The sequence below is a fragment of the Rhodamnia argentea genome, chromosome 3 (assembly GCF_020921035.1).
Source record: "Rhodamnia argentea isolate NSW1041297 chromosome 3, ASM2092103v1, whole genome shotgun sequence".
Taxonomy (NCBI): Eukaryota; Viridiplantae; Streptophyta; class Magnoliopsida; order Myrtales; family Myrtaceae; genus Rhodamnia; species Rhodamnia argentea.
The window spans coordinates 33,736,895-33,762,490 of NC_063152.1; the positions used below are offsets into that span (position 1 = coordinate 33,736,895).

The following is a 25,596-nucleotide window of genomic DNA, read 5'->3' on the forward strand; positions in this document are numbered from 1 at the left end:
TAGTAGCCGGGGCTACCCTTTCATCAAACTCGGTCTTAGACAAACCCGACTTCCTTTGAGCAATGTCTCTGTCATCTTCGCGTTCTGAACCTAAAACATCAATTGAAGTAGTATTGTGAGATCTGTTTCCCTTCGTCAACCGAGAACATTTTCTCCATCGCCTTTCACTTTCCTCTGCCACTTTTTTCACAGAGAAAGATGATTTCAGAGCCATGGATGAGAAAGTTTGAAACTTTTAGAAAAATGAAGAAGAAATTTTAAAGAAGAAGAGAGAAAGAGTATTCAAAAAGAAGGATTTGTCCGATTTAGGGTTTGTGAGAAAAATGTAGTGGTTCCGACATAAATAGGATTCTTTTAAAAACAGAGGAAGTGGCGGTTCGGGTCACTTCAAATTTTGAAATAAAAAAGAAAACTATAAAACGGTTGTCTTTGGAAATAAAATCAATTTCGAATAAAATCCAAAAGATATTAGCCAAAAATAATATATATTAAACTAAACAGCAATATATGATAAGATTATAAGAGAACTTACCTTAAATCCTTGTGAATTCAAGATATAGAAAATAATGAAATAACTAACCTTTGCTTCTTAACAAACATTCAGCATATTGTGCTTTTGAATTGTAGCAGAAAACATGTTTCTAACATAACTCAAGATAAAGGATTAATAATTGCTAATTCATTGCGAATGAAATTGAAAGTTTCTTTAACAATAGGTTTAGTGAATATATCTGCTAGTTGATTCTTCGTATCAACATACTGAATGTGGACATTCCATTCTGAATATGATCGCAAATGAAATGATGTTTGATCTCGATGTGTTTTGTTTTTGAATGTAGAATATGATTCTTGGTTAGATTTATGGCGCTTATATTGTCACATTTAATCTACACATTAGTGTCTTTAACTCCATAATCTCTCGGTTGTTGTTTTAACCACATAATCTGGTCACAACAACTTCCTAGAGATACATATTCTCCTTCTGCTATGGAAAGTGCAACTGTACTTTGTTATTTAGAGTACCATGAAATAAGCATATTTCCCATAAATTGACAAGTTCTAGATATATTTTTCCTATCAATTTTACATCCAGCGAGATCTACATTTGAATATCCTCTCGGAATAAAATCAAATTCCTTAGAGTATCATAAACCAAATTTGGGGTATGTCCCTATATACTTAATGATTCTTTTAATGGCTGAGAGATGCGATTCTCATGAGCTTGATTGAAATCTTGCACATAAGCAGACACTATATAATATATCAAGTATCGAAACCGTGAGATACAAAAGATTCTTTTCTCTGCTAATCTTTGTCAAGTTTGGAAGAATGTGACATAGGAGTTTCTATCTTTTTACAGTTTTCTAAACCAAACTTCTTGACAATTTTCAGTGCATATTTCTCCCGATGAATAAACATTCATTTCTTTATCCGATGTATCTGAAGTCCAAGGAAGAATTATAGTTCTCCCATCATGCTCATCTCAAACTCATCATGCATTACTTTTGAAAAATTCCTGCAGAGACGTTCATTAGAAGAACCAAAAATAATATCATCAACATAAATCTAAACAAGAAGAATATCTTTACCCTGCTTTTAAATGAAGAGAGTAGTATCAACATTACCTTTAACAATTTTTTTGTTCAAATAGAAAGCTACTTAACCTTTCGTATCAAGCATGTAGTCCTTACTTTAATCCGTATAAGGCTTTTTCAATGTTTAAACAAGATCTTTTCCTTTAGGTTCTTCGAAGCCGAGATGTTGTTCAACATAAACTTCTTCTTTAATGTATCTATTTAGAAACACATTTTTCACGTCCATCTGAAAAATTTTAAAATCATTGTAATAAGCGTAAACAAGAAGTAGCCTTATAGCTTCTAACCTAGCAACTTATTCATAGGTTTCATCATAGTTTATTCCTTCTTCTTGAGAATAATCTTTTGCCACTAATCTTGCTTTGTTTCTGACGACTTTTCTTTTGTCATCCAGCTTTTTTCTGAATACCCATTTTGTTTCTATTACTAGACAATTCTTAGATCTTGATACAAGTTCACAGACATCATTGTTCTTGAATTGATGAAGTTCTTCTTACATTGCATTGATCCAGTTTTTATCAGCAAGTGCTTCCTCAACCCTTTTGGTTCAACTTCAGAAACAAATGCTATGTTACTCATTGTTTGCTTGAATTTCGATCTGGTTATAATTCCACCATTCAAGCTTTCCATTACAAGCTCCTTTGGATGATTGGATTTGTGTTACCAGTTTTTGTTGAATCTTTCATCTTGAGCAGCATTCGGATCTTCAGATTCATGCTGCATCTCCTCCGGTGTTTCTATCGTCTGATGATCTATCTTTTAATTCTGAACTTCTTCAGAAGTAACATTCTCTTCAGAAACTTCAATCTCTTCGGATTCTCTCAATGGTTCTGAACTTTGAGGTAATGCGAAAACCTGAGCATGTTTAGATTGATCATTCTGATTCTAAATAATCTCATTAAATTTGACATTCCTAGATTCTTCAACTACATGAGAATTTTTATTATAGACTCTGTAGGCTTTGCTCATCGTTGAATATCCTAAGAATATTCCTTCACATGATTTCTCATCAAACTTGCCAATACGATCATTAGTGTTCTTCATAATGAAGCATTTGAACCCAAACACGTGAAAGTATGCAATATCAAGTTTTCTTTCTTTGAAAAGCTCATCGGGGGTTTTCTCAAGAATTGGTCTTAAAAAAACATGATTTAATATGTAGCAAGCTGTAGAGACTGCTTTTGCCTAGAAATGTAAAGCAATTTTTCTTTCTATCAGAAGAGTTCTTGCAATTTATTGCAAAAGAACGATTTTTTTTTTTACCAACCCATTTTGTTGAGGTGTGTAAGGAATAGAAAAATTATGCTGAATTCCAAACTCATCACGGAAATCCAAAAAACTTTGATTTTCAAATTCTCCCCCACGATCAGCTTTTATGCAGAAAATAACATATCCTTTCTCATTCTAGACTTTCAAGGTAAATTTTGAAAAAAAATGGGAAATCATCATTTTTGTGAGCAAGAAATAAAACCCATGAAAATATAGAGTAATCATCAACAATCACAAGATAGTATTTCTTACCTCCAAGGCTTAAAGTTTTGTTAAGTCCGAAGATATCCATATAAAGTAGCTGTAAGGCACGTTTAGTCATAACCTGGTTAATTGATTTAAAAGAACTTTTTACCAGTTTTCTGAGAGTGCAAGCTGAACAAAGTTCTGATTTTTGAAACTTTGTCTCCGGTAAACCTCGCACCAGCTTTTTGATGGATAGCTTTGATGTATGTTTGATACTGATATGGCCTAACTTTCTATGCCATAGTTCAGATTCATCTTTGATGGATATAAGGCACTTGATTTCTTCAAAATCAACATCAAGAAGATAGATGTTTCCATGACATTGGCCGGTGAAACTCTGTTTCTTGTCTTTACTAATACCTTAGCATTTTGTATTTTGAAAACAAATTTGATAACCAGAGTCACAAAGTTGACTTGCAGAAATCAAGTTATAATTCAGTCCTTTGACTAAGAAAACGTCATTGATCATTAAGTTTTCAATACTCACAGTTCCTTTACCAATAACTTTTTCTTTGTTGTTCCCTCCAAGTGACACACTTATACCATTGTATTCTAATAATCGAATAAATTTTTCCGGATCGCCGATCATGTGACTTGAGCATCCACTATCTAGAAACCATTTGACCTTTCTCTTCCTTATTACTAGCAAGTAAAAAATAACTCACTATTTTTTTGGTACCTAGACTTTCTTTGGTCTATCTTAGTTAGTTACAGTTGATAACTTTCTGTTAATAGGTCTCCGGACTTTCATATAGTTGACTCTGATATGATTAAAACCGCCACAGTTTATGCAAACTTTTCACACAAAAGACTTTGTAAACTGCTTATGAAAGTGTTGTAGATATGCAGCTGTGGAACGGTTTTGCAAAATTCTATCATTTGTTTCGGAAAACCTATTTTTGAAATTGCTTCCCTTTTTGAGACCTAAATCTGATTTATCGTTGAAAGGAACTTATTTAGAAATAATGCTTTCCAAAATTTTTGAGATCCGAGAAAATCTTTTTGAAATACTTTCAATCTCAACTTTCAAGGAATCATTTTCTTTTAAAATCAAATCACGATTTTCTTTGAGTTGATGAAATTCCCTTTGCAAAAACTCAATCTTATCTTTTTGAGAAGCATCTTGCGGTTTCAAAGAGGAAACTTCCTTTTTTAAAAATAGAAACCTTTTTAAGAGCCTCTTTGTAATTCTTGCACAATTCGTCAATACACTCTGCTGCTTCATCGGGTATTTCGGAAGGACATACCTCATTATCCGAATCTGAATCTGATTCTAAATCTGACTTTTCCATGAGACATATATTCGCATAGTCAACCTCACTATCTTCAGAGTCACTTAAAATTTCTACTTTCAATGCCTTCTTGTAATTTTCGTACTTAATTTTGTCTTACTTCAGAAGTGGACACTTTGGTTTGATGTGTCCCGCCTTCTTACGGTGGAAACATATCACATCTTTATTTTCATGCTTGTCGTTGCTAGGCAATCTCGGATCATTCTATTTGAATGACTTGTTCCCTTTGAAATTTCTACCTTTTCGTGCCAACTTTCTGAATTTCTTCACCATGAATGCAAGCTCTTTATTGTCATCTTCTGAATCTAACAATTCATAGTTAATTTCAAATTTTAAAGTAATTGATTTCTTACCTTTTGAATCTCTTGTTTTGTTGGAAGAGGTTGCCTTTGAAGACTTAATCCTAAAAAGACTTATGTGACACATCAGCAAGGACCTTACTAAAGCTCAAAATCACCGATCTAGTCTATTTAGATTCGGAGAATTTCTACTTCTGAATTATGTTCAAATTCTACAATATCTCTTGTATAGATTCCGAAGATCCACATTTGGCGGGTTTCCAATTTGGCCGAGTTATTTATGGAAGTTTGTAATCTTTGATTGACAAAATTATTTTTCAATCGGATCGGAAAAATGTCTTTGATTGGATATTACTTTCTAGAAATAAGTTTTGCTGAATATTTGAATTAACTCTACTTATGGAAACTAAGGATTTAGTTGTATGGGAGATTGAATCTAAAGAATTGAGACTCTACTCTAATGGCTACTATATCTTCTCAAATACAATATCGTTCAATCACGATTGATGGCATCCAATCAATGTTTGAAGAGTGATCCATTGAAGACCCATCCAACGGCTAGGTTGGGGGTAAAGGAGTATAAAAGGAAGATCTATGGTGTCTAGTTGAGAGAGATTAAAACTTACAATTCCGAAGTGCATGATTTGTTCAGATTCACATACTTGTTCTTGAGAGCTATAAGTTTTATCTTCCATGTCGGCGCCGGCTGGCCAAATAGATCGAATTGCAAAATATTTAGGACTCAATTGCAAAAAAAAAAAAAATAAGGACTGAATTGACACAATTACAATAGCTTTAGGATTTTTTTGGTAATTTTTCCCATTTTACTCATAGGACAATCAATGTCCTGGAATACTACTCCGTATGTATTCTCAAGATGTAGTAATCAATGATACCATGACATAGAAAAATTATTCAAATAGCTAGAAAGGTGATTAGGTTAAATACATGCCAATAAAATCATTCACATTTTAATGGAAGAATGAGATACGCGCGGAACTCTGCTTGAATTACTTATATTATTGCAGCATGTTTCATAGGTTCCGCAAAGGAATCGAATGTAGTTCATTCAAGGCTCAAGACCGAAGTGGTGGGAAGCGCACCCATCGCCGGTAGTGAAATCGGGATTGCTCGACCTTAGAAGCTAATTTACGTGTAGGCAGCACTGTCTATTGTACCATATTATATATGTATAAAACGAGTCCATATGATATTGTCCCGCTTCCATTCCCTCATTTAATGTCGAGGCACACCGGTATAAAGCTAAGGTATGCTAAACTTCCACAGCACATCACGCATCTGTCTTTTCTTTATCTCTCCCAAGTCACAAACCTACCGCTTTTATTTTTGCGCAAGCCCCACTCGCATTTCGAAAATTTTAAGGCAAAAGGTGCTAGCCGGAGACCGATTCCCGAAATTGAATCCCCAAGTAACGTGGCAGTCAATTGTGGATAAGTGCATGACTATGACGTGCTTGTTTCAATATGGCCGTGGGGGAGCTTTTCAGATCTGAAATCACTCGGAATTCATCGCGTCGCTTCATGAATCAATTTTGTACGCCGATGGTTGCGCCCTCCTTGGCATTACTCCATGACTATAGTGGTACCTAAATCGTGCTCTTGTGTGCGTGGGATTGCGACCACACGGCATGGACCATGAACACGAATTCCAAATGGACCATGCGAGAGGGAGAGGAGTGCGTTTTGGGGCCAAACCCTAGATCTTGCTCCCTGCCAGCTGCTCAAATTGACGCGACGATGGTATATATTTAATCTCTTCGTCTTTATTTTCCTTTCTTTTTTTTTTTTTTGCTTTCCAAAAGCATTATATATTTGTATTTTCTGGCCTAAACTCCCGGGCCTTTGATGTCGCAACTTTATAGATATGCATCGTCTTTAGGATTGCAAAACGAGTAGGTGTGGGCTTGTCTCGACCGTGGCGAGTTAGATCGAGGTCCCCAGGTGATGACCGGTCCTTTTCTCTTTCCCTCCCCACATTTGCCCTGGTTTTGTCTGCGTGTGATTGTATGATCAGCCCTATTCCTACTTTGAATTCTCTCTCTCTTGCTCCCCAACCATGTTGACAAAGATGTGACCTTAGCGACCTTTGCATTTACACCGTTCTAACGAGAAACAAGTGGTCTCGATATTACCATGCTACGACAAAGAGATTTCTTTAGAAAAACGGGCTTTCTATGATCAATCTTGTTCGTACAGTCAATGTGGTATCTCTCTCTCTCTCTCTCTCTCTTTGGCCATTCCCCGATCGACAAAGATGTGACATTAGCGGCCTTCGGGTTCACATTATTCCGATGAGAAATAAGTGGTCTCGATCTTACCACGCATGAAGGAGGGGTTTCTATAGAGAAATGGGCTTTCGAAGAGGTTGTAAAAAGCCTCTTGTTCTCTAAGATTGATGAAGCCACATGGGCCTGCTCAAGGATGAGATCGGTTTGGACCATGCTATCTAGCCCATCTCTTCAGCCCTCCGACCTAATCTAAGTAGCACATTGCAATCCGGAAACGCGAGTTGCCGCCTTCATACAGTTTGGGCCGCAAAAGAATCTTAATTTATGACAGAAGATCATATTGAAGTCGACATTATTTAACAAGGTCGTGTTCTGACGAGCGAGACCTTGATTCTCGATCCGAAGAAGCTAATATTATACTGTTTAGTACTAAACTTTTTTTTTGCCAAGTGAGTCCTAAACCTTTTACATTTATATCAATTCAGTCCAATTTCGATCGTCCGGCGTTGACGTGGCGTTGTCGGCATTAATGTGGCAAATTTTAATATTTTTAAATTTTTTCTTTTCTTCTTTTTCTTTTTTCTATCTTCTCCTTTCGCCGCCAACCGATTGTCGGATCGAGGACCGGCTAGAGGCTAGGGCCGGTGAGCTCGACCTCATCCAGCCATGGCAAGGCTTGACATCGCCAAATCTGGCAAGACTTGGCCTCGTCTAGCCACAATAGAGGCAAGGTCAACCTCGCGGAAGAAGGAGAAGAGGAAAAGAGAAAAGAAAATGAAAGGACAGAAAATAAATAAATAAATGATTTGAAGAAACATTAAAATTGTCCAAGTCGGCGTCGGCCGGTCAAAGTTGGTTGAATTGACTGAATTGACACAAATGTAAACGGTTTAAAACTCAATTGACAAAAGAAAAAAAAAGTTTATGACTGAATTGATAGGTATGGAATTTTTTTGGTAATTATCCCTCGATGAAAGTATCTTTTCGTTATTCTCGTGTTTTCTTTCTTTGCTGTTGAATTTTTTTATCGGTATGATGCAATGATTTTGTGTGATACACTTACCAATATTAAAAGCTAATGGCAAAAGACAACTAATTAAGTTTTTTTTTCTCTGGGTGGGTATGACGAGTCATCTTCATTGAACTACACTGAGCCGATGGGGAGGAAAATTACACAAACCTTCTTAAATATATTGTATGGCCGCATACTCAATTCTAAACTTTGCTATTTGTCCAATGTAGTCTTGAATCTTTAATGATTTTTTAATGTAGTCATTTCGATCGATTCTGACCGAAAAATATTGATAGGGCATATGGTCATTCCATCTTCAACCTTTCGTGCCCGAGCCCAAATTCATCTTCACGCGGCTCACCGCACCCCACATGCAAGCCGTTGTTGTCTGCTTGACTCGAGGCATCCATGGCTTTGACATCGAACAACAACCTCACGCTGCAATGCCTTTTCAACAGAGCTCTAAAATCTGAATAGCCTGGCCACTACGCCGCAAAATTCAAAGAGAAATTTTCAGAGATTTCGAAGTTGTGGGGGCTCCAGGTTCCACGCCATCACGGTCGAGATGATCGCGGACAAATTGTTTAAGGTCTGGATTGAGGTTGACATGGATCGCCGGCAAGTTACCCTCTGTAGGAATTAAAATGTTTATGTTGGCACTCAAAATTATCCGCCCTCCAAAACACGTGATGTGCACGTGAGAAATTGATGCACATGCAAAACACGTGAGGAATTGACATGCGTGACAAACACGTGAGTGGTAGGCATTTCAATAGAGCATGAAGAAATCACGTGCAAAGCAAGTAAGGCCGATTGGAGGTGTCGGTTGATGCGAAGCAGCAAGCAGGTTATAGACATTACCAAGGGGGCAATGCCACCTATCTAAGTAGCAAAGATAACGCCGCGTGTTCAGAGTGGAGAAGCGTATCAAGGATGGATAAGGTAAGCTATCAACATAGGTGCCAATTAAAGGTAATCACGCTAAGGATTCAAGAACTTTTCAAGGAGCGTGAAAGAATACGAAAATTTCTCCCTTAAATCCCTTGATGAAAGAGCAGCTTTAGGCAGATAAATTTGAAATAAGTCCTTGAGAATATGGTCAAAAAGTCCACAAAACTTGAAAGACGAGAACAAAAGCCAGACGATTGAAAGAAGGTCAGCAGAAATATCTATCGACAATTATTGGGATTTTTTGACTTAAAAGTCCTGAGAAGTGGAGAACGTGGGCACGATTGTCTCGAGAAAAGAGGTTAAGCTAGAGCTGAGATATTGACAGTTATCTGAAGTTAAATAACCGCTTGAAGACCCGCTCAAAAGGGTTGTGGAAGATGTCAAACGTGACAGCTAATGGCGAGTTAAAATCACAAACCGCTGAAGAGCAGTTATCCCTTCAACCATTATAAATACCATCAAACAACCGCAGAAGAAGGCCCCATGAACAAACCAACAAATTTATCTTATTTTACTTATCATACTGCACTTTTTTTTTCTTAGCTGTAGCTTTCAAATCTTCTTTGTCAAGTCAAACTCCGATGTTTATCTTTATCTCTAATACCGCACCATCAAATCAAACTCTGGTGTATTGTCGAAATGTGCCTTGCCGTCTAGTCAAACTTTGCCATTGTTTTAGGTGCGTTAGTTCGTCGTTCCTTGAGAGAATTTGTACTCACTGAGCCAATCCATCGAGTCGAACTCTGGTTTGGTCTGAGTTTGTGTATTTCCTTTCAAACCCATATGTATTGATTCCTTTGAGTTGTACTGACGAAATATCGCGAGTGAGTCAAACATTGATTGAGATAACTTTTGTGTAATTCTATTGGAGTCTTTGCAAACCTCAAGCATCGATTTTCTGATCCTTTATAACTTTCTTCTCCAATATCACCACAGGACACTTATCACATTTAAAAGCCGAAGAATTAATTTCGATAAAAGATATTTTGTCGCGGAGAAATTCCGGCGAAAGAGTTTAGGACCGAATTTATACTCGTACAATCGTGTAGGATTGATTGGGTAACACAAGGAAAAAAAACCCTAGTAGATAATTCATGTTAATATATCTCACTTCGTTTGTCTATAAAATTTATATGCCATTTTTATATATATGATCTCCCTTCACCTACTAACTTAATAATATCCACCTCAATTTATTTCACATACGCGGTCCCCCGTTCATCAAACATAATGTAATAAAAAATTTAACGAAAGCAAAAAGAAATCAATTCAACTCAAACCCGTCAAACATGCAATAATTCCGAAACATATGACATTTCATTTATGTTTCTGAAACATATATATTCTCGCAAAAGAAATTAATGGTGTGAAAGCCACGTGTCGCTAAGCTTGGGAACCATTCCATTTGAATATATTCCTGTACAACCCATCCTTAAAGCAAAGAAATTAAAGCCTTTGACATTGGCAAATTAACACAGTCCAAGGCTCATATCACACAAGACAACTTCCTCTTTACAATTACCCTCGCATAATCAAACACATCCCTTATCTAGACCCTCTTCATATGTCGTCACGTTATTTTAAGTTTTTTTTTTCTTGGTTTTTCTTTTCTTTTCACGCTATTTACATGAGGCAACAGGCGTTGACGTTGTCGTCATTGAACATGTTGCTGACTTTGTCGTCCCCGCGGTGAGTCACCGGGATGTTGCCATGCCTGTCGCCGATGTTGTAGCCATGGCGGTAGTAGTTGTAGCTCTCTTTAAACTCCTTGGTCGTGTCCCTGAAGTAGTCCTCGGAGGAGGTGAAGTAGAGTGGCGGGTTGGGGTACGGCCAAAACTCAGCTCTCTTCCCCGCCCGCCTCACTGCTTTCAACACCTTGTTCCGATCGACGTATCCGACCGCCGTCACCTTTTCCATCTCCAAGTCCACTTCCACCGAGTCGACCCCTACAAGCATTAAATCAGATTCATCTTAAGAACAAAACAGACTAAAAAGGGGTAAAATCAGCAGGAGATACATTTGTTCTGTGTAGAAACTATCTTTGCAGCACTTTTTACTAGAGAGAGAGAGAGAGAGAGACCTCTGAGCTTGTAAATGGCGTTTTTGACGACTCTCTCGCAGCCAGTGCAACACATCCTGACTTTGAGCTCCACAGTCTAGAAAGCAAAACACAGAAAAAGCAAAAAAAATAATTTAAAAATATGCTGTTTCCACTAACTCTTACACGGTTCTCACACGCCTTTCGTATTATATTCCATCTGTTCTCTTGCTTTATGCAATTGCATTCACATGTAGGAAACCAAAGGGGTTGATGGAAAGCTATCCTAAAACTTTGTTCTCTTTATTCTCTTATACGAAACCACCTGGACTAAGCAAAAGCCTTCTTTCTTCTCATCTCTTTCTGTTCATCTAGTCCTTTCACCATACAAACTTGATTTCATTTGCGATTTGTGCACGTTTTCTACTAGTATGCCATCTAAACCCTCGTGTCCGAAGATTAATTTGAGGCAGTTTACAGATTAATGGGGTGAATCTCACATGTGGGTTGGTTCCTACAACTTGTGATGTTATCATGAGAAGCAACTTTATGTTGGTATTAATATTTGCAAGATCATATAAAGAGACATAGGGTGCATCTCTCGAATCTGGAGATGTAACCTCCTCAAGCTTTGGACTGTTGAAGAATTTTGTGAAAGCACAACCGATTGATCTAAAAGGTGATTAGTGATTAGTTGCGTAAATCTTCCTGGTTGATCGGGACAAGGACGACCAAACAGAAATATTTGAAATTAGTACTCAAAACGTTTCTACTACTTCATATTGTCAAAGACAGAAAAAAGAGAGTCAAAAGGTATAAATCTAGCGTACTTTCGTATGTAGTTTGAAGTTGCATGGGAAGGGAGGGACCATGGAGTTGAACATATCAAGAGTCTCATGTAAGATTTTGACACACAAGTTGGAAAGTCCTTTTATGTGTTTTTCCAACTTCCTTTTTCATAAAAAGTGGACAATAGAAATCCCATATGGAAGCTCAAGCAAGACACAAAATCCCCCAACACCATGCCCAAAAAGGAAAAAACAAAGTGAGAGATAACACAACCAATTACTAGGGTTATCTTATCAATGAAAACGAACCTGCAAAGAGAGAGGCTTTCCTTTAGGCATCGTGTACTTGAGGTGGTGGTGGTGGTGGAGGTGGTGGCGGTGGGGGTGGTGGTGGTGGTGGATGTCTCTATGTTCGCTCGGATAGCGAAAGAATAAACAGTACGAAATGGTCGAGAAGACGAAGCGAAAGGCCTTGTTTAGGGCGGTGGCCATGGTGAACCAACCAGGGGTTTCTTTTATACGCACACACTAAGCAGAGAACACGAAGAAAGATAAGACGGGAGAAACAAAGAGATAGTCGTGGAAACTAACTAAAACAAAAGCCAGCCGCAGAAGATATTCTTCAACCTGAGATCTTTTTGGCATCGCTTCCTTTAGGTTTTTATCTGCTGGGGGAGGGAGATATATTCCAAAGTTCTCTTATACTATTCCCAAGTAGTGAGGGCGCAGTTCCTTGTGACCTAATTCACTTCACATACATGAAGAACCACAACGATGGGTCACCCCAACACAAATCATATTCAAGTTACAAAAAGAAGACAACAAGATATTCTTTAGGGGCAAAGGAATGGTATCGATCGATCTCTCAGCCATTATCGAAGTTTATTTTTTCTTCAAACGTGGGTCAAGCTAACATGGCTTCTGACACCTAAGATAGAAGAGAATATTTGTCAGGTCTCAAAGGACTGGGATTGAGGGCTTAAGCAAGGGAAAGCTAAGGTCGTTCTTGATGCAAAGTCGAACATATATTCTCAAAAAAAAAAAAAATCTTTCCTTTCCTTCATCTTCTTTTACACAAATTTTATCTAGGGTTTTCTTGGGCTTATCATACATTGTATTTTGCAATATTCAGCTCTATCACTATTGGTTTGGAGATCTTAGTTAATTCCCCAAGAATATAATCAAAGATATCCACAATACTGTAGGCTATGTGCATCGAAAGGTTTCGTTTCTACAAGCCCTTATTCGATGCATGACATAATACGTGGATTTGAATTTAAGAAAGTCCGTTCGATTCCGATTCTAAGATAGGGTTTAGAGAGCACATTTTGCATTTCCAAAGATTAGTTTATTGAGGCCAGATTTTTTATATAGGCGGTTAGGGAATAAAAAGCCCTAGTTTAGGACAAGACACAGCATTCATCTAGAAAGCCTAGCAAAGTTCATATTCCTTCATTTTTCAGTGCCTTCCAAGTCATGGATGTGTCACATGATGATGAAAGCATGCACGAAGAAAAACCACCAAGTCTCCGTATGTTTCGTTGAAAATATGATTTGCTAAACATCCTCCTCAAAACAATTGCTTGTATCACTTAAAATAATTAATTAATAAAAATATTTTTATTATTGGCAACAGTTTATGTGTAACTATTTTTGTGGACAAATATTTTTCATTCGTTCATTTTTGTAAGCGGTATAAGCAATCATTTTTAGAAAGATATTTTATCATTCAATTTTTTTTTTCACGAAACAAACGCACCCTAAAATTCTATTCTTCTAGCTAGCAATTGCCCGAAGAGGAAGTATTACTACTAGTTTTAATTATGTTAACCAAATATCATGAAGAATTATTCTTTAGGAAAATTTCAAATAAGGGCTTGAAGTGCTATCATTTTCTCAAATAAGAGTCTCAAAAGCATCTTGTCTCAAATAAAGGCCTGAAGTGCCATCTTTATTTTAAAGAAAAATTTGACCAAATGCATTTTTTGTCATTTGCTTTTTTTTTCCTTTTTCTTTTTTTTTTTCTTTTTCTTACTTTTTTTCTTTGTGTTTTTTCCCTTCATTTTGGCCGGTGGCCGCCATGACACCGGTCACCGGCAAGGGCTGGGTAGCCTTGCCGGGGGCCGTTGAGGCGAGGCCACCCCTCACAAGATCCGGGCGAGAGCATTTGTACTCGCGAAAATTTTCAATTCAACCATCAGTGGACCTAATAAAAATTCGAAGGGCGAGGAAAAAAAAAAAGGGCTCTCTCTAGGGTACTTGTCCTCATGTATTCAATTGGAAGATATTGTACCTTGCAAACTTTATATTTCTTTACATAGATTATTTTTAAGAGGATATTCAAGCACTGCATTCTAATGCCACTACTGCCTCATTTAAGTTTAAATTTTACCCTCGCTAGGACCCCACCAAAAGAAAAGATGCAATTTTTATTTGATGACCGCGGCTGTGCGGGTCTCTATTACATTTGGATAGATTTATTCCCTCATGGTCATAATGGATGCTATCTTGCTTAGCCTTTTTCTTACATGAACATGATAGTTTAATTTTTCCATCTAGACCCATTCGTTGCTTTCAATCTTCGACATGGACAAGCGGGAAGCTTTTAAAGAAATAAGAATGCTCAAATTCAGGAGAGATCAGGTTTTAGTGCGCACTGTTTTTCCACCAACCTTTTGCTTTGCTTTGAGCTAACAAAGTTAAATTATATTAGCACCTCGTAAAATAGTTCAATGCCTTAACGGTTCGAATCAGCGACGTATGGGATTTGGATCGCCTAACATTGAGATTTCTGTCACATGCGTGACATTACTCAAATCAGGCCATCCAAATGATAATAGACGGCTTGATTTGAGCCACGTCATATGTTGAAAAGGGGGAAAAAAATATGGACGGGAATTTTTTTGGGGTTTGAAAAATTTTGAATCCTAAACGTGGTTCAAATAAGGCCGTAAATTTTCATTTGGACGGCCTCATTTGAGTAATGTCACCCATATCACGGAAATCCCAATACTAGGCGATTCGGATCTCGAGGTATGCACGAGGGATTAGTTCAATCGTAGTCGTCTTTTGTCTCTTTTTTTCTGCATAATCTAGTAAGTACTAACAGACATTAAAGATCAAAACACCTAACACGGATGTTGAAGGGGGGATTGACAAAAAAAAGTCGGGACTTATTGCCCTTTTATCAATTCAGCTCTAAACCCTATTAATTTTACTAATTGAGTCTCAAATCATTTCACCTTTTGCCAATTGAGTCCATGCGACAAATTTTGGCCTAAAATTGTTGACGTGGATACTAGCCGTCCTACATGGCACAATCGTCGCTAACATGGAATATATTTCAATTTTTTTGTAAATTTTATAACTTTTTTCTTCTTTGTTGTTTTGTTTTTTTTGTAAAGTGCCAAGCCTTTGCGGGCCCCCGGTGAGGGCTGTGGGCGAGGCCGGCCTAGCTCGTGGTCACGATGGCCTCGACCATAATTGGCGAGGTCGAGCAACGGGGCGTCCCAGCCCTCGCCCCCATTCGATGAGGGCATAGTAAGAAAAATAAATAAATAAATAAGAAAAACTTAAATATTAAAAAAGTGACGTCGGTGCGATCGTGTTACCTATGATGGTCGGTGTCGACGTTAGCGATTTTCGACCAAAATTTTCCCTATGATTTCAATTGGCAAACATAAAAATATTTATGACTGAATTGACAAAATTAAAAGGTTCATTATTAAATTAACAAAGACGCAATAAATTTGATACTTTATGCGTAATTTTTTTGTACTAAATAAAATTTTCGTTACATTCGAAGGAGGATACATAACTTCAAGATAAAAATGTTAATTAAACAAAGCAAGTAAATCTAAAAGATAAATCAACTTAGTCCAACTTGTAGAGACTCGTTCATTTCACAAAGACGTATCAAAGGACAAACGATGACCCATCACCAAATCTCGTATCAATATCCGTAATGAACATGTGCTGAAAGTCCTCTCTCCCGTAACTACGGCTTTTCCAAAAGCGGTATGCACCTAAGTTCAGCGCCTCCAACACCATCATTGTATAGAGACAATAATAATAATACCAGTGGGTTGAAAAAGAACATCTAATGCTTTGTAAATCCTAAACCTATTTCTAAATTGAAATAGAAGATCACCCGGATCTAAATCTAACTCTAGATTGGGAGAGAACACCTGCAAAACAGAAAGTAAATGATCACAAAATGACTTTTAGATAAGCTGACTGCAAAAGCAATAGTAGAGCAGTCTTGGACTATATGAAGCAAGCACCGAGCCGAAACAAGCAAGCAGATCCGAAATAGCAGATTCTTTCGAGACAGCTTGCGCTTCGAACTTCTGAACTCACCACACAAAACCTTCCACGTGAAGAAAGTCAATGGGATCGTTCGTGAAATCACCGAAGAAAACTGAAAAAAAGAGAAGGACATGAAGATATCAAAACAAAGAGGCAGAATGAGAGGGGGAGGGGGAGGGAGAGAGAATGGAACTCTCCCCCTCAGAAAAGACCCCGCAGAAGGGGAAGCGACCGCGCTTTTTTGTTGGGAGAAGAGAAACCATATCTGAGGGAGGGAGAATTCGTTAAAGACAACAAATTTTTTCTGGAAGGGGGAAGGATCGGTAGGAGGAGTCATCACCCGTTGGCCAATAAGCAGTTCAAAACCGATGGCCATCAAATGCATCGTCACCGTCCATAGTTTCATTGTGAAACTGGTGAGTTAATTCCACATAAATTGGCTTTGGTACTTTGGCGTTGGTGTCAACAAACATTTGGGGAAACAATGTGTTGCGAGGTGAGGTGCTCGAGCTATCCAAAGTAGGGGTGAGCAAATCGGATCGCCTGAACCGGATCTAGACCGATGGTCCTGTTCCCGGCTCTAGAGGGGTCCAGTCCGGTCCGGTTCCCAGTTCCTAAAATTGGAACCGGTGACCAAACGGTCCAATTTCCTGTTCCAAGGATATAGGACCGGACCGAACCTCTCGGACCGGACTGGTCAATTTTTTTAAAATTTTTTAAAAGTAAATCTAATGTTTACTTGTTTAGGGTTTGCTTTGCTTCACTTCGCAGCCCTCTTTTTTTGCCTCTTCACTTCTCTTCCAAGTCCTAGCAGCAGATCCTGACTGTCCCTGTGCCTCACCCATTGTTCTTACACAGTGTTTTTCATGGAAAGTCAAGGAACAATGCACAGCCTCTTTGTAAAAAGTTAAAGAGCACATGGCAAGCATGTATCGAAGATTAACCTAGAGAAGGCCACCGACAAAATACAGAAGTGGAAAGATGTCAAACCGATGCAAGATTGAGAAGATAATTACAGGTGCAGAAATGTTCCTCGAGCACAGGTTCCTTGGAACCACCCAGGAACCAAGACCACCGGTCCGGTTCTCGATTTTTTAGGGGAACCGGACCGAACCGGACCGGGGATTGATCACCCCTAGTCCAAAGTGGGTCCTGAAAGACCGACACTATCTTTGCCGTAAGTGGCTCAGAGTGAAGGCCGTCGATCGATTCTCCTCAGCCACCGCTAGCGGCGATGAGGGAAGCTCCACTTGTGCTATACTGTGATGATTCCTTTGAGATCTCTCTCAGAATTTCTGTACAAGTATTCTATTTTAGGGGGGAAATGGCTGGGTAGATTGATAATGTGCTCATACATCTGCAATTCCCATCAGAAAGAGATATATATATATATTGTGTGGCCAATAACGACCTATAAGTAACATCTGTCCATTTCCATCGCCGACCACCTTATTATTCTTCAAACGTTATGTAACACTCTTTTTCCCTAGTTGGGCTTAGCCCCAAAAAGGGGTAGATCGTGTTGACCATTTGAGGTTTGGGCTTTTTTGCTTCAAATGTGAAAATTTGAGGACCATTTGGAGAAAACCGGTGCGCTGCCCGCAAGCCCTAGTGGCCATCAAACTAGTTTTCTTCCTCTCTTTCCTGACTCTTTCTTGGTGATTTTCACCTGCTGAGGAAGGGCCTTTACAGGACGCATATACCACGCGTGATATAAACGACCAATCATCATCATATATATGCTATGGATCACATCCTAGTTATCACAGTGCGTATATCCAACTCACTTTTAATTGATTGAACATACGGCATCACTACTACCACATTATGTATACGTCGCGCAAAATTACATTCTTTAAATGTATAAAATTGTCATAAGGAATTTCAAATTTCTCATCATGTATCGTCACAATGGTCGGCGAGTAATTTTTTAAGAGCGTGAAATTTCATACTCTCCATTAACAACATAAATTCCCGAGTAATTTAAAGATTTCTGATTGCTAATTTGAATTCCTCAGTCGTTTCACCGCTGTAGATAAGATAACCGGGCCTTTCTTTGTCACCAACGCCGGGGCTGGCGGTGCCGGGCTTGCTCAAATTGATTGGAACCATCAATCCAATCCCGCTCGCGTACTTGAATTTGAAAAATGAACGAATAAAGGACAGGCCAAGACGGAGACCCAGATCAATCCGGACACATCACCTCAACGAAAAGGAAAGGAAAAAAGAAGAAAACGAGAAGACACGGGAAATGAAAGTTGGCAAACCTTCTACACCATTCTTCTGGCACCAAACCGAACGCCGCCATCCGTCACATCAGACTCGACGACCGCCCTCCACGTTGCGGATGTGACGAAAGGCTCTCAATTCGCGTCACGAGAGCACTGCGATCATGTTCGTACTTCGTGTCGATTCACGTTTGGCAGAAAGTACTGTCCGAAATCTGATTCAATAAGCGGAATGATTCTATTTCTTTCTCTATAATGTCCTGAATGTGATGAAGAAAAGATCGCAGCGTTTGATTCAGCAGGCTGTCTTCTGCCATCTGTGTATATGGCCTTGAAAACAATATCTCGTCTTTGTAAAAATGTTTCGTCGAAAGCGTTCTTTAAACCCGACAACCGGGCTGATAACGAATGATATGGAGCGGAAAAAAGAGACATCTTCAAGCGCCAAAATCCAACTCAGGACATTTATAGTGACCAAAACCTCAATATCTTGAACCCAGCAGGCAAAAAGAAAAAAGAAAAACAGATGAAAATGTTAAGATTAATCCACGAAAAGGGTGTCAAAGAAGTCCCAGATTCCTGTACTGCATCGACTGATGTACAAGGTTGCTGATCTCTATGCTATGTCCGCAAAATTTGGTCGAGGAAAAGAGAGGACTTACGAGTGAAAGCAACTTGGGAAAATTAGATCACGCAGGGGCTCGGAAGAAGGGAGGAGGGGCGGAGGGGGCGAAGGGGAGGCTGCGGAGGATGAGGAAGCGGACCCTCCGCGGGAGCGGCGCGCCGTGGAACAGATGCTGGAGCACCCTCGCCAGCACCGCCGTGTACTGCGCCATCAGCTCCGCCACTATCGCCACCAGGATCATCCTCTCTCTCTCTCTCTCTCTCTCTCTCTCAATTGCCACTTCAACTGAAACCGGGCCAAGGGTATGTACTGGGGAAATCTGTGACTCATGTAGAAGGATTGGGTCCTACGAGATGTGGGGTTTTATGGGGGCGCGTATGAACCGCCAAAATTAACATTAGTAAGCCGAACGTGACATGTTTTCAAATTTTTAAATTTGGGAAATTGCTTCGACCAAAAAAAAAAAATGGTAAATTGCGATTAAGGGTATAAGGTGCGATTCATTCCTCAAAAGAAGACTTGAAAGCAGATCTTGTTTTTGAAATAAAAGCTTGAAGTGGATAATTTACTCTCAAATAAGTATCTAAATTCACTAATCAGTCGATTTGCGCGTTGCTTATTCAAATAACTAGAGCATGGGTGATTTTATCCGATAACTTCTACCTTGACCCAATTCGATACTCTGAATGGATAAAGATTTGTCGGGTCGATAAGTTTGGACTCTTATTTGAAATTAAGTTGGTTATTTCATGTTTTTATTAAGATCCTCTTTCTTAAGAATATATATATAATAATTTTGAGATGCCCCATCAAGTTTATATCATGGAATGTAGACGGCACTAAATAGAAATATTTAAATCAATCCAGACCTGACACTTGTTAGAAAAGTACTGGTGATGGGTCTTTTGGAGTTTTCAATGTTTAATGAAATAAATGAAAGCTGCCTGTCTCTGGCATCGTCCATATCCTTCCCCATCCTTATCCACTCTTCCTTAAATTCCATCCTTTCCAGGTTTTCCATTAACCCTTTTTTCTTTTTCTTTTTTGGCCTTTGAACATCATTCAGGATTGCCAGCTCATGCGGGTCGGGTTTGGATTGGGCTTTAGTCCGATTTAAATTATTGTTAAAGTATAGCTACTTGCTTACTTCACTCTTTGCCGAACTCATAGATATTGATTGCCGGTTTCTCTGGTCATCTCGCGCGATTGGACCAATGGGGTGTTATGTGTTGGATCGTTCAAAGTATCAACTGCCATTTTGCAAGTGATAAATGAAATTCGGCCAATCGTTAAACACGCCATATGTGTCCATCTACTGAATAAGCTCGCCGGGGGCCGAGTGCTTCCAACCGATGGGTACATTGCATGGTCAGCGACTATATATCCGACGGGTCATGTTCGAAGGAAATCTCCGCCTATACCGACAAATTAGAGGGGATGGTATTGTAATCGGTGGTCCAAAAATCGGGAGAATTACCAAAAAAAAATTCTAAACCCGTTGTAATTATATTGATTCAATCCATTCGATCAATTTTGACTGATCAAAACTTTATATCATGGCCATATCGTGTGATCGGACCTTTGGGGTGTTATGTGTAGTATCGTTCAAAGTGTGAACTCTCATTTTGCAAGTGATAAATGAAATTCGGATAATCCTTAAACACGTCGCATGTGTCCTTGTATTGAATAAGCTCACGGGGGCTGAGTGCTTCCAACCGTTGGGTACACTGCACGGTCAACAGCTATACATCTGACATGTTGTCTTCGGACGAAATCTCCACCTATACTGACAAATTGGAGGGGATGGTGCTGTAATCATGGTCCAAAAATCAAGAAATTTACCAAAAAAAAAAAAAATTCAAAAATCTATTATATTTGTACCGATTCAGTTCATTCGATCAACTTTGGCCGGCCAACACCGACATGGCACTGCCAGCATCGACGTGGACTTTTTTTTCATAATAATTTAATATTTTTCTAATTTTTTTATATTTTTTCATAATTTTCTTTTAGTGTAGTTTTTTCTTCCTTTTTTTCTTAAGGGCCGACAACCCTCACCAAGACCAGGCGAAGGCCATGACATCATTGCTCGAGGCCGGCGAGGGCCACGGCATCCTCGCTCGGCCAGATTTGGCAAGGGCATCACGGTCCTTGCCTAGACCGGGCGAGGCTCTCACCTATAGACAACCTCAAGTGCAGAAAAAAAAATGTATAAAAATTCAAAAAATTCTTTAAAAAAATTCATGTGCCTATCAGAATTAGCATAAATACAAAATGTATATAACTAAGCTAGCAAAATAAAAATTTAAGATTAAATTAGCACAATTACAATAGGTTTAGAACTTTTTTAATAATTTCCCTTCAAAAATCAAATGCTTATTGGCCCCCGTGGAACCATTTGGCCACTTTTTTTTAAGTCGAACTTGTCTATGTGCTTAGATAAATCGTCAATAAATACTTTCAAAAGGCGAAAAAGCATCCGATTTTCCTCTTGACTCTTTTCTTTACGGAAACATACTCTCTCTCTCTAGTCACGCTAAATTGCTTGCATTAATAAGTGTTATGATTTTCTGAATCCTCTATCTATCTACGGTCTATATCACCTGTGTTTCATCTCACTTGTATAAACCTATATGATTGTCTGCATCTGGAGAAAATCCCACAATTCACGACCAGCTCGATAAATTGGTCTATAATATGAGGGTTCCGAGATTCAGATAAATAGGAATCTCCTAGACATCCCAAATTCCCCAGTCATGTCCCATTCGAGAACACGCATGAATCCATAAGAGTGCCATGACCCCATAAATTACATAGGACAACTTCATGGCTAGAGCCCGGATGCATTTGCATTGTCTGCCAACCCTTCGTTGGCCCCCTTGCTCCTAAAGCTGCCACTTGAAACTTGATGCACACTGCACTCAACCATACCAACAGAATAGCAAGAAGTAATAATATATGCACAATAAAGCTCACTTACCAAACAGTACGAAAAATCTGTTAAGTCTCACCGAATCCAGAAGCCAAACTAAAGAAGGCTTTTTTCTCAGCCAGATACATGGAAACTTTACAGCACAGACACAATTCATGAAAGATCTACATCATCCTCTGCTTTATAAAGTTATAAGCACCCCCTAATCACTATATATGTATAGACGGGGATGGGAAGCGGCTTTTTCTCTACGCAATGTCCGGCTTGATGGATCTCTGTACCCCGGAGAAAACTATGGCCAGGAGTATAACGAGAGAGATGCCGACTGCAAAAAGTAAAAATGAGCCAGAACGGCGGCGTACAGAAGGTGTTTCCAACGACGCTGAAGCCATGGGATGACTACAAGATTCCCCACCTGGTTCCCACCCCAACGTCAAGTTTGCACACGGCTCCTCAACAATTTCTGCCGTCTTATCGAGAGCAGGGAGTTGGGTGTCTCTCTCTGGTTCATCGCCATCAGAACAATTGTCCGCTTCTTCCTTGACCTGAAAGGAAAATTAACAGCCTTAGAAAATTATCCATGTTCATAGACAGGACCTTAAAACTAATGTGCTGATTGGTTTACCTTGGTAGGAGCAGATTGCACTTCTTCATCATAGCTTGAAGATCTAACTTCATCATCCCTAGTGGACCCAGATTGACTGTTCATACGCAGCCGAATTCGTCTGGCAGCAGTACCTTGAACTATAGAATTCTCGGAGCCTGGTTGATGTCGAGGTCGACGAGTCCTAATCTTGATATTGGCTCCAACAGTCATATTGTCACTTTGGTCAACAGAGGTCTCCTTAGCAGTTGATTGAACTTCTTCTTCTCCGTTAGAGCCAGTGCCTCTCATTTCCTCATCATCTCCTTCTCTCTTTACGCTTCTAGGTAGTTGATTAGCTCGATCCACCCCCAGACGAAGCCTCCTAGGAGCAGTACCCTGCGCTACATAACCACTTGAGTACGGTAGGACTTCAGAGTCACGTGGCCTGATCTTGATCGCAATTCTACCACCGTCGTTGAAAGATTCACCAGTTGATTCTGCCATATTATTTGAAGCAACATCTCCAGATGAAGTTACCCCATCCACCAAATTCCTCTCGTCAACAAGACCATCATACCATGTATCATCTTTGACATCTAGGAGCGACTGCAAAGACGACAGGGAAGAGAAGATGTTGGAATTTGATCTGACATAATCTCAACTGCCTATCAAACCTTTGTTCAATATAAAAAAGTGAAACTGGTGAAACCAGAAATTTGTTGTAGTCAATTTAACAACATAATTGGCAAATTAAGGCAGGTGTTAGTTACATTCTATTGATGCAAGGAATGGAGAAGATGATTTAGTTAAAAAACCCGTATTAGTGCAATGATAGCCCATTAATAATATCTATAGCATCAAGTTATTGTGACGTCTCGTTATCGAGTTCGGAATTCTGCCCAAGGTCATTAATATCATAGCTTCACTTTTCCACAATAATGCCGAAGCTAAGCTGTTGTCCCCTTCTCATACCTGGGATAAGTAACCCTGATGCACAAATGGAATCTCACTTCCTATAACTGAATTCTTCTGACTGGTGGACTCTACACAGGAGTCATCTTGATTATTGAAGACCTCACCCCACAAATCTGAGAGTGAGATGTCCTGCTCACTTGTACCATCCTGGAAATGTAGTCCATCAAGATCATTGCCAAAATCAAAGGCAAAAGGCGAACCCATGTCCATGTAAGGAGCTTGCTCTGTTTGAAGATGTGTCTGCTCAGGGGAGAAAACTTTACAATCAGCTGGATCACAAGGAAGATCGGGGTAACTCTCATGCAATTGATGTACCTACACAGGATGAACAAATAAATTTAGCAATTTCTGTAGACATCTTCACAGCAGCTGTAAGTCAACAAGCAAAGTCCTTTGGAGGTAGTATCAAGGATATAATAACTCCATAATCTTTTTGGAGGATAAAAACAACTATTGCTATTCCATGGAGGATGCAAATTTTTACCTCCAACGGTGTTCCATCAGTGATACCATCTTCCAAATCAGAGGCCATGACACTATTGCAGCAGCTCTCAACAGGCATTTGAGCATTAGGAGTCATTTTGTCCAGCTTGTCAGTCAACCACCGCTTGATTCCATCTGATTGTGATTTTTCTTGGACATCGGAAACAGGCGTTTCTGGAACTACATCAGATAATGTCTCGTCAGGAGAGGACTTGGCTGTCGGAGATAAGCCAGTTTGTTCAACTTCATCGTACTTCACAACTTCAGGCTTCTCCTCCGTCTTCCGAAACAAACGACAGAGGACATAAGCACCCTACATCAAGTACAAAGAGTAAGAACAAGACATAGAAATATATTCCAGGCTCCATGCATAATAGAAAACTCATCAATACTCTCTTCACAACCAATCAATTCGAAACACCCAAGCCTATCCTTCTAACAATCTAAATGTAACTGGTCGGTGGCATCATTTTATAGATAGCGGCCCCTGCATCCTGCAATTTATGATCGAGGAATTGCCACCATATAGTAATGCTTTGAGTTTTCGTCGTTTACAGAAATCCATGCTGGAACTAACATACCATAATATATATCACCACAAATACAGAATATGCACTCAAAGTTAGTGTGTAGATTCATCAGCACAACACGACAGTGAGCATAAAAAGCAATGCCGTTGCATACCTGGCCGGGTCCAGTCCCATCAAGATCCTTCTCAGTAGCGCGATACTCGTGCATAATCCAGTGAGTCCTCTTGCCCTTGGGCGCACGACCTTCGTAGAAGACCAAGGTCTTCTTCATCCCAATCAAACTAGCAGCAGCACCACCCGGTTTGCGAGACTTAATGGTCCGGTCCTTGCCCGTGGCCTTCCAGTACCCAGCATCTGTGGCCCGATTCGATCTATGCCCATTCGGGTACTTCCTGTCCCGCGGGCAAAAGAAGAACCACTCCGGATCATCATTCTTTATCACCGATAATCCTACAACCACACACATAAGCAGATTCCACGGTAAGACCCATTATCCAAGAATCACTTCATCTCAGCAATTAAATAAACCAATTCCGGCGGCAGCAACAGAAACTCTACCCAAAAAAGAAAAAAAAATCTTGCATTTCACTCTTTTCCCCCTCTTACACGGGTTTTCCAAGAGGGAATCTAGTTGACTGGGGAATAAAGGTAACCTAGCATCATCCGTCAGAGCACCAACTATCCAAAATTCGCCCCTTCAATATTCTAATAATCCCAGAAATCGCTAATTTGGAACCTAGAAAAGGGACAAAAGAAACAAAGCGAGAACAATCACCAGGCAAATCCCAGGGTTCCCATTTGCAGACGTCGATCTCGGGGATGACCTGGACCTGCGAGTGGCGGCCATTGATCTTCAACCTCAGGTAGTGACTGATCAGCTCCTCGTCGGTCGGCCTGAATCTGAACCCCAGAGGCAACGAGTCCATCGCCAACAGTCTCATTTCAAGAACCGAAAGCGCAAAAGCACCAGCCCCAAACTTTAGATCAACAGAGCAAGAGCAGACGCGCTATCGAAAAGCCCAAGGATCCCCCTCTAGTATCTTCGCAGAGAGAATCCGGACAATCGTTCGGGAATCGCCGAACCAGTGGGACGATGGGGATTGAATGATTGGACCGTCTTCGCTCGCAGCACACTGACCAGATTCTTCTTCCCCGAGAGCTGCTTTCTATCGGGCAGTGAAGAGGAAAAAC

At 39.6% G+C, this 25,596-nt stretch overlaps 3 protein-coding genes across 5 annotated transcripts; all 3 read right to left on the reverse strand.

Moving 5' to 3' along the window:
* Nucleotides 1-8,984: 8,984 nt before the first annotated feature.
* LOC115747944 (protein NTM1-like 9) lies at nt 8,985-25,590 on the reverse strand. 2 transcript variants are annotated; one of them, XR_007197923.1, is made up of 8 exons: nt 25,181-25,590; nt 24,560-24,855; nt 23,877-24,188; nt 23,390-23,707; nt 22,457-23,023; nt 21,971-22,376; nt 10,078-10,080; nt 8,985-8,994 (listed from the first exon to the last, which is right to left on the reverse strand). XR_007197923.1 is itself a non-coding variant. In XM_030684271.2 (6 exons), exons 1-6 carry the CDS (start codon nt 25,344-25,346, stop codon nt 22,080-22,082), a joined length of 1,956 nt encoding a protein of 651 aa, XP_030540131.1. In that variant the 5' UTR covers nt 25,347-25,590; the 3' UTR covers nt 21,828-22,079. The 2 variants fall into 2 exon arrangements, 1 of the variants encoding a protein (XP_030540131.1); XM_030684271.2 differs by lacking the exons at nt 8,985-8,994; nt 10,078-10,080 and having other exon boundaries at nt 21,828-22,376.
* On the reverse strand, nt 10,296-12,419 carry LOC115748045 (heavy metal-associated isoprenylated plant protein 30-like). 2 transcript variants are annotated; one of them, XM_048276644.1, is made up of 4 exons: nt 12,048-12,419; nt 10,993-11,068; nt 10,535-10,858; nt 10,296-10,498 (listed from the first exon to the last, which is right to left on the reverse strand). In XM_048276644.1, the coding sequence occupies exons 1-3, from the start codon at nt 12,228-12,230 to the stop codon at nt 10,536-10,538; spliced, it is 582 nt and encodes a 193-aa protein (XP_048132601.1). In that variant the 5' UTR covers nt 12,231-12,419; the 3' UTR covers nt 10,296-10,498; nt 10,535. The 2 variants fall into 2 exon arrangements, with proteins under 2 accessions (XP_048132601.1, XP_048132602.1); XM_048276645.1 differs by having other exon boundaries at nt 10,296-10,501; nt 10,538-10,858; nt 12,048-12,417.
* Nucleotides 18,394-19,180, reverse strand: LOC115748039. The gene is made up of 2 exons (XM_048276646.1): nt 18,937-19,180; nt 18,394-18,534 (listed from the first exon to the last, which is right to left on the reverse strand). Exon 1 carries the CDS (start codon nt 19,138-19,140, stop codon nt 18,964-18,966), a length of 177 nt encoding a protein of 58 aa, XP_048132603.1. The 5' UTR covers nt 19,141-19,180; the 3' UTR covers nt 18,394-18,534; nt 18,937-18,963.
* Nucleotides 25,591-25,596: the final 6 nt, after the last annotated feature.